The 15,782-nt window shown below is 41.0% G+C and overlaps 1 protein-coding gene across 6 annotated transcripts in view; it reads right to left on the bottom strand.

The window, feature by feature from the left end:
• Positions 1 to 15,782, bottom strand: part of POLD3 (DNA polymerase delta 3, accessory subunit) — a 182,468-nt gene that overhangs the window by 29,852 nt on the left and 136,834 nt on the right. For 5 of the 6 annotated variants that reach the window (XR_009564915.1, XM_060303685.1, XM_060303684.1 and 2 more), the window contains 2 exons: positions 9,942 to 9,997; positions 1,385 to 1,487 (listed from right to left, as the gene is read on the bottom strand). Coding sequence is in view for 5 of the 6 variants with exons in the window: in XM_060303685.1 (XP_060159668.1) it covers positions 1,385 to 1,487; positions 9,942 to 9,997 (159 nt within the window). In the remaining variant the exon portion in view is untranslated. Of the gene's footprint in view, positions 1 to 1,384; positions 1,488 to 9,941; positions 9,998 to 11,389; positions 11,617 to 15,782 lie in introns of those variants that run through there. The other variant, XM_030836084.2, reaches the window with a different exon arrangement.

The raw sequence follows: 15,782 nt of genomic DNA, 5'->3' as shown, positions 1-15,782 counted from the left end.
AACACAATTTGAATGTACTTTCAAGGGTTCACCCAAGAATCCCTTGAACCCTAAAGACCATGCAAGAATCTGAAATTAAGAACCTCTATCATATGGGTTAGAATAAAAATCTACAACTTTATCTTAAAACATAAATTCTTAACCTTGGACCCTTGTTCAAAAGATCTGTGAACACTGAAAATTTCATGAATATGTCAACATATGCATTTTTCTTTCAGATTCTCAAGGAATCAGTGACCAAAAAAAGAATAGAAACCACTGCTTTCAAGGTACACAGTGATTACCAGGTCAAGAATTGACTATGACTAAATGGAAGGCTTTGACTAAACTCAAGAAAGAGACAGAGGGAGCTGATTAACCCTGGAAACAAAAGAAGGCATCCAGATGCAAACTTTGGCAGAATCCATTCAAGGGCCATACAGAGAGAGGATTCTGGTCAGGTTTATTTCTGAGAGCAAATGAATCAGGTGTGCTTAATCTGGTTTCAGATACATAATGACATCTGATTCCATCTACACTTGCAAATATCTTAATTAACATCTGGCTGGCCAAACAGCTTACCAACAAGAACAGAATATGCTAGTCAGAGAATATAAGGATCTGATACCCCTAGCAGTTTTGCTTCTCCTTGTAAATTACTAAATCGCCATTCAATCAGTTTTGAATCTCACATGCTTGGGACTCTATTGATACAAGACAAATCCAGTCAGTATTTTGATAAATCTGGCTTCTGAATTTATGAACCTTAGGGAAAGTCAAAAGGGAAGAGGAAAACATTATCAGTGGATCCCTGAGAAGGAGTCTTGATCCTTGGGCTAAATTCTCTATGGGAGCAAAAGAACCTTCAGGTAAGAGGTTTGGGAAGTAAGAACAGAGGAGGTGTGCCTCAGTTTGGGGAAGGAAGCAAAAGAGGAGGAATTATCAAAGTTCCAAGGATCAGTCTAGTACGGGAGAAGGAATGGAGTTATCTCAGCAGAGCTTCTGGGACGAAAGCTCAGATTAAAATCAAGTTCACTTAAAAAAAAAAAATTGTACTTGCTGAACACCTGAGTTTGTGGCTTGACATTTGAACGGGCTGAAAATTAACCACCATTGTCTCCAATACACCTTCAAATGAAGAAAGAGGAATAAGAGAAGCAGTTCCGAATGTCTTGTTGCCTAGGAAAATTGCACAATAATGATAGTCTCTGTATCACAGCCGAGATAGTAGCCAAACTTCTCAAGAGTTTTAGGTTTAGTCTAAAAATCCAAAATAATCACCATCTTCAAGCAGCTTTTTAAAATTTCCATAATACTGAATCTTGTTTTTGCCCTGTGTTGTGTTATATAACACTATTTATAGCTCAAACACATTTAAACTCATAATAAGATTCTGAGAACTTACGGAATGTCCATTCTGAATGAGACTGCCAGACACTAAATAAGTGACATGCAGTTGGGCTCCTGAATTTTCCTTTCGCTTCCTTTCAACATAATCATACAGCATCCTGTTACAAACAAAAGGCACAAGTAAGTCATTAGTAAAAGTTTACCTCATCAACTCTTAATTCATGACTTAAAAGTTAGATATATTAAATCTGACAGTCCCTCAAATATTCTACAGAATATTTTTGCTCTGTCCCTGGACAGAGAGTTAAAATAAGATGAATGGAACATAGGGGTTGGGGTCAACTTGTATTGAGCTGGCACAGTGACTAGGCAACTGAAATAAAAGAAATCTAATAATTGGTCAAGTGGGACTGAGCCTGCACTAAAAGAGGCAACGACATATAATGGACAGAATAATCAATCAAGGATAAGTTCAGTCACTATCTAGCCATTTGATCCTGGATAAATTAATTAGTTTTTCTAGGCCTCTTTCTATCCTGAGGTATAATTTGGGAGGGCTGTACAAGATTGGCAATCCTCTGTTAATCTGGGATTCCTGTGGCCATCCATAACCCTCCATCCTGGACTTCCATGGTGGTCCAGTGGTTAAGACTTTGTGCTTCCAATGCAGGGGGTGCAGGTTCGATCCCTGGTCGGGGAACTAAGATCCTACATGCCTCGCGGCACGGCCAAAAAGAAAAAAAAAAAAAAGAAAGAAAGAAAAGAAAGAACGTAAGCCTCCATCCCTCAAAACTGTAAGCAAAATGTAGGTGTTTTTTGGCAGGGAAAGAGGGGAGAGGGTGGAGATGGTTCAAGGTTTTCAACAGATTTGCAAAAGGATTACTCCAGAACGTTAAGAACCACTATGTAGATGATTGTAAGTGTACAGCTCTGAAGTTCCAATTTTATGATCATTCAGAATCGATGCTGTTTCAAAACTGCAAATGTAACAGCTTACTCACTGTCCAGTATTCATTAACCTGAGACTGCCAAACACTCAATATAGAAATAACGTTGCTTTTATAACATTTCCTAAATTTATTTTTATCCTTATGATCCACTTAATATCAGAAGCTGATTCCCCTCAATAACTTACAGTTGAACAAAAACATCAACCAAGAGACATCATTTGTGTCGTTTATTTCAAGAAACATTTACCGAGCCTCTATGACATGTCCCGAGCCTCTATGACATGTCATACTTCTGGCAAGAATAAGGGAAACTCAACCTACACTGTTGACTACTCTCTTAGCTTCCTTGATCCAATGCCTCACTGAGTCTCCTGCCACCTCTCTAACTGCCTCTGATCCATTTCCTGCACAGACTTGACTACCTACTCCTTTTCTGTACTGCTGGGACTGTCTTCAGCTATCTTTTCTCTATATATATTAGAGTGACCAATGATCTGGGTTTGCCTGGATCTGAGGGGTTTCCTGACATGGACTTTTAGTTCTAAAACCAACAGTCCAGGGCACACCAGGATGATTGGTCACCTTACTAAATCTTCTCCTTGATCCATTTCATTCATCCCCATGGCTTCAATTACTCCCAACAACAATATCATCTGCTCAAACCACCCAAGCCAGAAATCTGGGAGTCGTTATCCCTCACTTTTCCCAGTCCGGTGAGTTGCCAAATCTTGTCCGTTTTCCATCCCAAGTAATTCTTGACTCCATGCCCTCCAAATATCTTGACTGGACTATTTCAATTCCAAGTGTCAATGCCTTCCTCACACCACCTTCCCATTCATTATCCACAAGGCTGCCAAGGTGAAGTTTTAAAAATGCAAATCAAGTCATTCGGTCAGCAAAACCTTAATGAGTGGCTACTTCATGCTCTATGCCTTGGGGATAGAGCAGAGAACAAAGCAATCAAAGTTTCTACCCATTCAGAGTTTGCACTGCAGAAAAGGGAGATACAATAAACAAACAAGTAAATATATGTCAGATGGTAGTAAATCTATGGGGGGAAAAAAAAGATTAGGAGAATAGAGAGTGCCTGAGAAGTTTTGCTATTTTATATGATTAGGGAAGACTCCTTCCCTGCAGGAAGTTACAGAGCCGCCAATGTGAATATCTCAGGGAAGAATGTTCCAGGCAGAAAGTACAGCAAATCCAAAGGTTCTGAGGCAAGAATGTAAGCAAGGTGCAAGGAACGGAAAAGAGGTGAGTGTGCTGAATAAGGAAGAAGGGAAGAAGAGAGCCAAGCACCAGACATGTAGGGCTTTGTGGCTCTATGTAGGAAGGAAGTCCTCAGAAGGTTTAGAGCAGAAACAACATGATCTCATCTTTTAGGAGGATTCCTGACTGCTGTGTGGAGAATATACTGTTAAGGGGCAAGGAAGGAAGCAGGGAGACCACTTACAAGGCTACTGCAATCATCTAGGCTAGAGATGATGGTGACTCAGACTACAGTGGTAGCAATGGAGCCAGTAATCAGTGGATGAATTCTGGGGACATCTTAAAGGGAGAAACAACAGGATTTACTGATGGACTGACTGTGGGGTATGAGAGAAAAAGAAATCAAAGATGACTGGATTAAGCAACTCAAAGAATAAAGCTGTCATTCACTGAGATAGAGAAAAGCAGGAGAAGGAGGCGATGTGGGAGAAATTAGGAGTTAAGTTTTGGGGCATGTTAAATCTGAGATACCTATTAGTCATTAAGTGCTGTTAAGAAGTAGCTGATTATTCTTAGCTGAAGTATTATTCCTTGTTCAAAAGTTTTCAGTAGCACCCCATCCCCTAAGGAGCAACTCCACAGGTCTATCAGTGACATGTAAGACATTTCTTGTTCTGGCCCCTGAATCTCTCACCATTCTCCCACACTCACACAATTTTCAGCCTTATGAAATATTCTGCAGTTCCCCTGGCTCTTCTGTATGCCCCTCCTTCTGCCTAGAATGTTCTTCTCAGACTTCATCCACCTAATTCCTTATCAAGATAGCAGCTCAGTTATCACCTCCTATGTGAAGCCTTCCCTAACACCACTAGGCCAGCAGGGCACCCTTGCCGTCTAAGTTCTAACAGGACCTAGCCCATATCTGTTATTATAGTTACCACACCGTATTCCAATTACTTAGTTTATGTATCTGACATCCCCACTAGACTATACACATCTTGAGGGAAAAAACCCAACATTTTTGTTGATTCCTCTATCTTGTTCTCTTTAGTGTGTCCTTCCATGCAGCAATTATGTTAGGAAAGATGAGGAACACAGAGTCATGAACGTTTTGGTTTATTTATGCTAGTTAGGACCATGCTAGCAGAAGAAATGGTAGGAAGGGACCATGCCCAAGATGCTTTGAGCTTGCTGGCGAAACACGCTGTCGTTTATCAACAATTCAGTCTTGCTTGTATCATCATAGTCACTGTCCTCTGTGCACTTATCTCCCCAAATCAGGCCCAGTTCTCTTTTATATTAACAAGATGGTCAGAACTGCACAAACTCTTAGAAAAATTTCTGCATACCTTTTGAATCTCTAAGACATGTTCATCTAATTTGATTATGCCAAACACCTTACCAACAAAACACGCAAAGTATTCTTAAATATGACTAACAATGCATATCACTTCTTACAAGATGCACTTCCTACACACATGATTAACTATACCTTCGCATCTTCTCATCCCTCCTGATCAGTTCCACCCATAATTTTCCCATAGGATGAATACAGTGTATACCTATATTGTCTTCCCTAATCTAATTCCTTCACAGCATTTTTATAACCTGAAATTATCTTGTTTAAGTCAATGATGGGAAGGGTCTTGTCTGTCAAGTTTGCTGTTTTATGACAGAGCCTAAAATAATGCTAAAAACTGAAAAAATATTTCTTTATTGCATCCAAGCAAATAGTAACAACCATGCCCAGTCACTGCCCTCAGTGCCAACAGTGAAACTTTAAATGCTCTCACTATAGTTAAAAGAAAAAAGGGTAACCTAAACTTGCACCTAAAGCAATTAGAGAAAGAAGAACAAAAAACCCCAAAGTTAGCAAGGAAAGAAATCATAAAAATCAGATCAGAAATAAATGAAAAAGAAATGAAGGAAACGATAGCAAAGATCAATTAAAAAAAAAAAAAGGGTGACAGGACACTCTAAGTCTCAGTTTTCTCATCTGTTAAAAAAGGTTGATAGGGACTTCCCTGGTGGTGCAGTGGTTAAGAATCCCCCTGCCAATGCAGGGGACATGGGTTCAAGCCTGGTCCGGGAAGATCGCACATGCCATGGAGCAACTAAGCTCGTGCGCCACAACTATTGAGGCTGCGATCTAAAGCCAGCAAGCCACAACTACTGAAGCCTACACGCCTAGAGCCCATGCTCAGCAACAAGAGAAGCCACCACAATGAGAACCCCGTGCACCGCAACGAAGAGCAGCCCCCGCTCGCAACAGCTAGAGAAAGCCCGCGTGCAGCAATGAAGACCCAATGCAGCCAAAAATAAATAAATAAAATAAATAAATTTAAAAATAGAAAATAATTTATTGCTAAAAAATGCTAACTATCGGGCTTCCCTGGTGGCGCAGTGGTTGAGAGTCCACCTGCCGATGCAGAGGACACGCGTTCGTGCCCCGGGTCCGGGAGGATCCCACATGCCGCGGAGCGGCTGGGCCCGTGAGCCATGGCCGCTGAGCCTGCGCGTCCGGAGCCTGTGCGCCGCGACGGGAGAGGCCACGACAGTGAGAGGTCTGCGTACCGCAAAAAAAAAAAAAAAAAAAAAAAAAGTTTTAACTATCATCTGAGCCTTCAGCAAGTCATAATCCTTTTGTTGGTGGAGGGTTTGAAACATGATGAGCATTACCAAAATGTGACACAGAGACAACAAATAAGCAAATGCTATTGAAAAACTGGCACCCACAGACTTTGTCAACACAGGGTTGCCACAAACCTTCAATTTGTAAAAACAAAAACAAAAACAAACAAAAAAACGCAGTATCTGCGAAGTGCAGTAAAGTGAAGCACAGCAAAATGAGGTAAGCCTATACACATTTTAGGGCTTCACTTATAAATAAGCTTGGACCAACACAGTGTATTCTTATTGTGAGGACTGAAGCATTTTTAGTATAATTAGCACAAGATACATAAAAATGTTAAATAAAGTGATAATTATTGATTTAAGAGCTAAAACTACAGAACTCTCAGAAGAAAACACAGAAGTACATCTTCATGGTTTACTTGGGTTAGGCAAAGCCTTCTTAGATACTATATAAAAAGCACAGGCAACAAAAGAAAAAAAAAACTGAACTCCATCATCAATAATAAGAACTCTTACGCTTCAAAGGGCACCATCAAGGAAGTGCAAAGAAATCATTATCTGATCAGGGACTTGTCTCTAGAATATATAAAGAACTCTTACAACTCAATAATAAAAAGACAAACACAATGGAAAAAATGGGCAAAGGATCTGAATAGCTATTTCTTCAAAGAAGATGCACAAATGACTAATAAGCACATGAAAAGATGATCAATGTCATTAGCCATTACAAAAATGCAAATCAAAACCATAATGATACTGCTTCACGCCCACCAGGATGGCTAAAATTTAAAAAGACAGATAACAGAAAGAGTTGACAAGAATGCTGAGAAATCAGAACCCTCATACCTTGGTGGTGGGATTGTAAAATAGCGTAGCCACTTTGAAAAATAGTTCCTCAGCTCCTCGAAATGTTACATATGACCCAGAAATTCCAATCGTAGGTGTATACTAAGAGAACTGAAAATACATGTCCACACAAAAACTTGTACACAAATGTTCATAGTAGCATTATTCATAACATGCCAAATGTGGAAAAAACCTAAATGTCCATCAACTGATGAATGGATAAACGAAATGCTATATATCCATGTTATAGGTTGAATTGTGTCCCCCCAAAAAAGATATGTTGAAGTCCTAACCACCAGTACCTCAGAGTATGACCTTATTTGGAAATAGGGTCTTTGCAGATGTAATAAGTTAACATGAAGTCATACTGGAGTAGGGTGGGCTCCTCATCTACTATGACTGGTATTCTTTTTTTTTTTTTTAATGGTATCAACTGCTTTTTATTGAGCACATATTAAGTACTTTCCATAAAATTCATTCTGCACCCTGACCTTAGAAGCTACATGTTTTTATTATTCCCATTTTTCAAACAGAGACAGAAGCTCAGAACCTAAGAGTGGTGACTCAAGTGGGTAACTCAGCTAAATGAGTGTATTCTGATTCTGGATGCATGGCCTCCAAAGCCAGTGTTTGTAACCCTAAGGCTCCTGTGCCTCGAACTCTGCTCTGCTGGCATTGGCTAGAGGGAGCCAGGATGAGCCTCTAAGGGTTAGGCCTTCCAAACAGGAGCCACCAAGCCTGGTGTCTCATCTGTCTCCCAGTTTAGCCTAACTGGTATCCTTATAAGATGGCTATGTGAAGATACAGACACACAAGGAGAATGCCGTGTGCTATGAAGGCAGATACTGGGGTTATGCAGCTACAAGCCAAAGAATGCCAAACATTGCTAGCAAACCACCAGAAGCTAGGAAGAATCAAAGAAGAATTTTTCTCTACAGGTTTGAGAAGGAGCATGGCCCTGCCAACATCTTAATTTTGGACTTCTAGCCTCCAGAACTGAGACAATAAATTTCTGTTGTTTTAAGCCACGCAGTTTGTAGTATTCTGTTATGGCAGCCCTAGAGAACTAATATACTATATAATGGAATATTATTCAACCATAAAAAGGAATGAAGTACTGATACATGCTACAACATGGACAAATCTTGAAAATATTATGCTAAGTGCAGGAAACCAGACACACAAGATTACTTATTATTAATAAGTAATCTTACATATTAATAATTACTTATGATTCCATTTATATGAAATGTCCAGGATAGGCAAATCTATAGATGGAGAGTGTATTAGTGGTTGCCTAGTGCTTGTGGGGTGGGGGGAGAAGAATGATGAGGGACTACTAACAGATACAGGGTTTCTTTTGGGGGGTGATTAAAATGTTCTGAAATTAATTGTAGTGCTAACTGAACAACTCTGTAAATATATTAAAAATCACTGAATTGTACATTTTAAATGGGTGAATTGTATGGTATATGAAACATATGTAAATAAAGCTGTTTTTAAAAAAAATAATTATGAAAGAAAGTAACAGGGTGCATGACAGAGAGAGAGGAGTAGGGACACCTGAAATAGAGCATTAGGGAAGAGTTGCTATATAAGTAATGTGTGAAATTTGAGCTGAAACCTGAACAATGAGGACAGCTGTGAGAAGAGCATTCCAGGCAGAGGGAATGGTACAAATTTCCTTGAGTGAGAATGGGCTTGAGACATCTGAGGAACAGAAAGGCAAATATGGCTAGAGTATAAGTGACGTAGAGAGTGGTATGGGATGAAACTGGTAGACAGGCAGGGGCTAGACAGCGTATTAATTCCATAAAAATTATAGGAAATAATTCCATAAAAATTATAGCTACAGTAAAATTGCAGGCAAGTTTATTTCATCTCCAGTCCTCAATATGCACCTTTAATCTCAATAGGCTTATATAGCAACAGTTACCTCATTTCATATTTAAACATCTATAACCATAACAAATAATTACTCTTATGGGTGTCTAATCCTAAAGTTACCTAAACCTGTTAGGTTTGGGCCAGGACTGGTCTCAGCAATGGCAATCTCATATAGTCAAAATCAGTCCGAACCCATCCCTGGGCCAAGAGTTTCAGGTCTTGAAGGTATAAACATCACAGTCAAAATTAAACTCCTAGATCTGCCAAACAGCAACCCAAATCAAGCCAAATCAACCCATTCTAGAGATCAGGGATTTTTTTTAAGACTCACAGAATGTTCCTATGACTCAAGGAATAGGGAAAAAACAAACCACCTTTAGGAATAGAGCAAACAAAATGAGTATTTAACTCAATATATGTGCTCTCAGCCTGTTCACCAATTCCTACCCATTGGACATAGACAACACCTGCACATTTTCAGGTGAAGAAGTTAATTCAAAAAGCCTGCCCCTTCCATTTTGGCCCCAAGTTGGACTACAAGTTTCAGCAAGGAAAGGTGACAGGGCAAAATTCAAGAAGGGCAATGCTCTGTGTCATCCTGAACACTCCCTTTTTAGTTTCACTTAAATAGTTCTACCCTGTCTTATACTGTTACACAGCCTGTGTCAAACACCTGTTGACCTCATTATGGAAGTTATTTCAATGACACCCAGAGATGGGCCTAAGGAGCACATGTGAAAATGTAATGAAGATAAGATAACAGACATATAAATCTGAGATGTAAACAGAATTGGCTAGCCCATTTAATATATCAGAAATAACAAAGCGATGTTAACCAGAGGGCAAGGCTACAAATAAATCCAGTAAACATATCACCACACATTTGTATACAAGTCCACCTATCTCCTAAATAATAGACAAAAGCATTAAAGGTAGTAAAAAAAAGGTATTCATTCCCATTCCCCCTCAGGGTGGGTGGGGTGTGGGTTCTAACCTAGAGACTATCTGTAAAGCTAACAGAGCAAAAGAAAACAAATAAAACCAAAAATTCCAATCAGATTAAAATTAGTAATAAATTGTACTTACTGTTTGGCCTGATTAACATGAACTCCTAGTGTATAGCTCAGCCATTTGTATGTCACCTGCAAGAAGAAGGAGTTTTTTTTAATGTAGGAAATAACAGTCATCTAATGTTTTATTAGATGACTCCAGAGTGCAGGTCAGAACCAAGGGCTCCTAAAGATTCTTACTCTTAGACGATTAAGCCTTATAAATTACATTAGATGCCACCCCAGTTTTGCCAAGAACCATCCACCTAGGCAAGTAGGACTCAGATATTTATCTTACAAATACTAAGAAGTTTGTATCACAGATTAATGCAAGAATCTAAAAAGAAAGGCTGAATATATATAGAAAAAAATCTCATTTTTCTCACACTCCTTGTTTTACTAAGGCCCTTTTTTTCACATTCTGTCCTTTTTTGGGGCCACCACCAAAAACTATCCTCAAACTCACCCAGAAGCTAGGTTACTTTGGAGTGTATAACTCAGAAACTTCTGAGGAAAGTTGCAGCCATACAAACATTAAAGGGCACAGGTGGTAAAGGGGTCAGGGAATGACTGAAGTTGTTGAATACTGTATCAAGAGGTTAGACTGGAAACTACTGGCATCAAGCTTTGATCTTCCTTCCATCCTTCGTTGAACTCTCCTGTCATTTGCCACTTCCTTATAACCTGTCACCCACCTCTCAAAGTCTTCCAATTCTAAACGCTGAGTTTCCAATAATTAGAAGACTTATATAGGTTAGGCAAAGGCAGTGTGATGTAGAGGAAAGCACTAGCAGAAGAGACAGACCTAGGCTGGAAAACTGATTATCCCTTACTAACCACAAATAAATTATTTGGTCCCTCTGCTTCAACTGCCTTTTCTAGGGATACTTCCACCGACCTCTAGGTGGGTCACTGTAGAAACTAAACACAATGTGTATCCAAAGCTCAGAGTAGGCACTCAGTCATCACGATTTGCGAAGCACTCTCATATCCATCGTTTCACTTGATCTTTACTCCAACCCTGTGAGGCAGGCCAAGCCTGTATCAATACCAAACTTCCAGGAGGAAGAAACCAACTGACGGCCGGAAGGTTAAACAACATGTCACTTAACCCGGTCAAAACACAGTTTCCTCAACTGTAAACTTGAGACTTCAAACGCCAACCACGTCGTCAGACAGGTGTAGAGACGCCTTAGAAACATTATCAACCAATGTTCCTCCCACTCCCCCGCCCCCGCCCCAGACCTCCGGGGCCCCGGGCCTGTGCACAGAACCCAGCACGCCCACCCGAAGGACGCGGATTTGCGTGCGGGTCACAGGTCCTCGCCGGCGAGTTATCGCTCGCCCTGGGGCACCAGGCGTGGGGACCGTCTCCCCTGGGCCAGTTCCCACGCGGCACACGCAGAGGCGTCAAGGCCCCCGCTGCCCTCGCTGGGCACAGGACCCCAGTCGCACGCCCGCATTCCCCAAATCCTAGCTCCTCACTATCTTGTTCTGGTCCGTGACGAACTCGTCTATATTTTCCAGATAAAACTGGTCCGCCATGGTGCCGCTGCGCCGGGCCCCGTCGTCTCCGAGCTCCCCTGGCCACTTCAACTACAGCTCCCGCCGGCGGGAAACGTCTTTCCTCTCTCGCAGGTCCCGGGTCGTTTCTCACAGCAACGGAGGCGACGCGCTACGGCGGCCGCTCGAGGGTCAAACTAGTCTCGGAGACGGCGCAGGCTGAACGAAGCGGAGCTAATAGGACCGGACGGAAGTGAAGTCCTAGCGGCGCAGGCGTGCTCTGCAGGGGCTGAGTGCAGGGCCCTAGTTTCAAATCCCAGCTCTGCCTCTTAGTGACTGACCCAGGGCAAAATACCTCACCTCTAGGAACCACAGTTTTTCCAACTCTAAATTGATAAAATAATCCTTACCTTTTCATACATTTATTCAACAAATATTTATTAAGTACCCAGTCTATTCCAGGCACTTCTTAGGCACTGGGACATAGCAGTGAACAATAAAGACAGAAATAAACAAGTATTTTAGTAAAGTCCTGCCAGCTGGGATAAAGTACTGCCTGTTATAATCTCTCAGAATTGAGAAATCAGGGAAAGTTTTCCAGAGAAGATGAGAGAGGGGGAGTATTTGCTGGGAAGAGAATAGTTTTCATTATGGTTGGAATGCCGGGAGAAAAGGACGATGAGGAGGGATGAGACCGAAGAAGCCAAATCATGCTATGCCTACAAGGTTGTGTGAAGGGGCACGTGCACTTTATTCTCAAGAAAAGTTTTCGAATTGGGGAATTTCAACTAAAATTTCTCCTAACATCAGCTAAAAAACCATTCAGCAGAAGCCAGTGTATTTCAGTAGGGCAGCAAAATGGACAATGGAGCAGGCTCTAGAGTTAGACCCTGGATTTGAATCCTGGTTTTGATATTTGTGTGTGAACTTAGGTAAGTTGTTTAACCACTGCAAGCCTGTTTCCCCAGCTACAAAATGGAAATAGTGGGACTTCCCTGGCAATCCAATGGTTAAGACTCTGCCCTTCCAGTGCAGGGGGCACGGGTTCAATCTCTGGTCAGGGAACTAAGATCCCACATGCCACAAGGCCCGGCCAAAACATTAAAAAATAAAAAAAAGATGGAAGTAGCAATAGCACCCATTTCAAATGTTTGTTGCAACATGCATTCATTCAAGACATAGCAAAAGCCTACTAAGGGCCAGGCACTGTTCTGGGTACTGGGGCCCTGGGGATACAGCTGTGATCAATAACACACAGAGCCTGTTCACATGTAGCTTACACTTTCTTGGAGATTTTTTTTTTTTTTGCGGTACGCGGGCCTCTCACTGTGTGGTCTCTCCCGTTGCGGAGCACAGGCTCCGGACGCGCAGGCTCAGCGGCCACAGCTCATGGGCCCAGCCGCTCCGCGGCACGTGGGATCCTCCCGGACCGGGGCATGAACCCGCGTCCCCTGCATCGGCAGGCGGACTCTCAACCACTGCGCCACCTCGGAAGCCCTTTCTTAGAGATTTTTAAGTGAGGGACCGTAGCAGCTTAAAATAGGATCGTACGTACTGGAAATTGAGAACTAACTTGGGTTTTCTTTGAGTCAGCAAAAACTGCTAATGAATTAGATGAGTGGAGTATGAGAAAGACAGTAATCAAGGAAAATGCCTAGATTTGGAACCTAAATCTTTAGGTTAATGATGATGCCTTTGACTACTGAGATATGAAGACTGAGAGAAGGAGCAGATGAGAAAATTTAAGAATTTTATTTGGCCAGAGTTATAAACGGGATAATATACATATACCCCTCATGCCATGCCTGCACACAATGAAATCAACAATTAGTATCTGTACTTGGAATTGGCAAACAATAAAATGACTACAGTTAGAAAACAACAACAACAACAAAAACAGTTATTACATTATTATATACCAGGCACACTGTACCAGGCTTTGAGAGAGAGATTTCATTTGATTCTCATAGGATCCCTGCAAATGGATTGTGTTTGTCCATATTTTATAGACTAGATTGCTGAGGCTCAAGAGAGGAGACACGGATTTTCCAGGTCACAGGGTTAAGTGGTAGTACTGGAACCGGAACTCATTTCTAGTCATTGCTCCACAGGATTGGAAAAGATGTCAAAATTGACCAAAGAAGAGTCTTGATACTACCTCCCCGCCTAAAGGGAGCAGATGGTAATACTTATAGACTACCTGGCCCAACATGGTCCTAGATCTGCCAATATTAAAAGAGTTGCATGTCTTTTAGAAGCCAGATTCGTGGTTGTCTTTGGGAAGATAGAAAATGAAAGGGAGTAGGAGGAGGCTTCTGAGGAAAAGGTAATGTTCTGGTTCTGGATCTGTGGATCTGGATCCCATGGGTGTGTCAAGTCTGTGAAAATTTGAACTGTACACTTTTGATATATATGGTTTTCTATATGTATGTTTACATCTATAAAAAGTTTACATGATTATTCAGGAAATCTTTAACTACTGTGCCGGGTCTTCTCAAATCAGTAAAACAGAAAATAGGTACAGGTAAGGATGGGTATCGGAAAGGATAGGTTTAGTCTTAACCTTGGAAAAAAGAAAGGAGATTCTGGGAAGAAGGGATAATGGACAAATGGACCCCAGGCAAGACAGTAATGGAATTATCAAGTTAAGATAAATGATCAAAGGCATCTCCAAGACTGGGTTGGAATAATAAGACTAGAAAGGAATGACCACCGCTATGCCTGGGAGGGGGCAGGTTGGGAGTTGGGCTTGTACATTAAGGGCAGGGAGCTGGAGGGGGAAGGGAAAGCTCTTCTGCTTATGTCTGAGGCCTACCCAGCCTTGAACTTTCCTACCTCAGGGAGGGGTAGCTGACTGGAAAGCATGTGGGCTTTGGAAATACATTTTTCTTTTAAAAAGCAAGCAAAGCAAACTAACAAAAACCTAGGCTTGAATCCCAGCTTCACCACTTCCTAGCTGTGTGGCCTTGGGCAAATCATTTAACCTCTCTAGTCCTCATTTTCATCATCTTTAAAGAAGGGACAATGATAGGCAGTGATGTTCTGATAAATGATTAAGAACCAATTTACCAAATAAAATAAGCCCTGATTTGTAGTCGTTGCCAGCTTCTGTGGTGTAAATATTCCCACCATAGCAGATTCCAAACTACAGATAGTGAAGTCACAGAATGCAGAGTCAGGAAGAGATGCACACTGTCACACCATTATTTCCACTGTACAGATACAATAAGCAAATAACCTCAAGAGCATAGATGATAGTAAAATGTAGTAATATAATTGAGAAATAAGATTTGAATATTATCTTTGTTTTTAATATAATTTATTTAATAGAAAGTTACGTAATTTAATTTTTAGTAACAGCTCTGTTTAACAAGTGACTTGCAAACTTTCTGAAACTTTAACATTCAGCTCTCATAAGCAAGTATGAGCCAGCTCCAGCACACGACTATAAATATAATTTAACTTGCATGATTGAGGGGATTGAAGGAAACATGTTCTCTGCCTGGCAGATAGCTAAGTGCTCTAAAAATGGTAACTATTATTATATAAATAACACTTGCATACAACTAACTATATGCCAGACTCTGTTACAAGTGCTTCACAAATAGTAACCCATCTAACCTCCATAAAAGTCCTAGAAAGTAAGGTGTGTTATTAGCCCCTTTTTCCAGATAAGTAAACATTGGCACAGAGAGGTTAAGTAACTTGCCCAAGATCACAGAGTAAGTGGCAAAGCCAGAATTATAACCCAGGCAGTCTGGCTCCAACATCTATGATATTAAACATTGTATTTTGCTGCCTCATTATTAGTTTACAACTGCATATAGGAAAATAATAAGTACTGTGAAAGTCTAACACACTTTATTGCAGAATTTTGGAATCCGTGTGCACTTCAGTCAAGTGAGAATTGCTTTCAGTGGAAGCCAAGTAACAAATGATATATGTTGAGTATCTAAAGGATGTGGGAATATAGAGTCCAGGTAAACAGGAGTTAATCTTAGAAGTTTTCAAGGCAATTGTTGCAGGGGGTGAACAAGGTGGAGGGAGGAAAGTTGGTGGTGGGGGGAATGGATCTTTGATTAGGTTTATGGAGGAAACCACAGCTAACAAATGCCAGTGTACAAGCCTAGGACTGTGGCCAGGAAATTAGTGTTTTTCTAAATAATGCCTGAAAGTTTAGTTCTAGGGTCAAAACTAAATCAGAAAAGAAAGGAGTGCTCTGCACTTTCACGCCCATAAATCATAGGTATGAAACTCCTTCAGCTCATGTGCATCACTGGAATGTTAATAACTGTCAGTTATTGAGCACCTACCATGTTGTGGGGACCTTGCAGAGGTTTAATCCTCAAACAACCCTGTTAAATTCTATTATCCC

The sequence above is a fragment of the Globicephala melas genome, chromosome 8 (assembly GCF_963455315.2).
Source record: "Globicephala melas chromosome 8, mGloMel1.2, whole genome shotgun sequence".
Taxonomy (NCBI): domain Eukaryota; kingdom Metazoa; phylum Chordata; class Mammalia; order Artiodactyla; family Delphinidae; genus Globicephala; species Globicephala melas.
The sequence above is the reverse complement of the archived record's forward strand: the minus strand, read 5'-3'. Positions and strand labels throughout refer to the sequence as shown.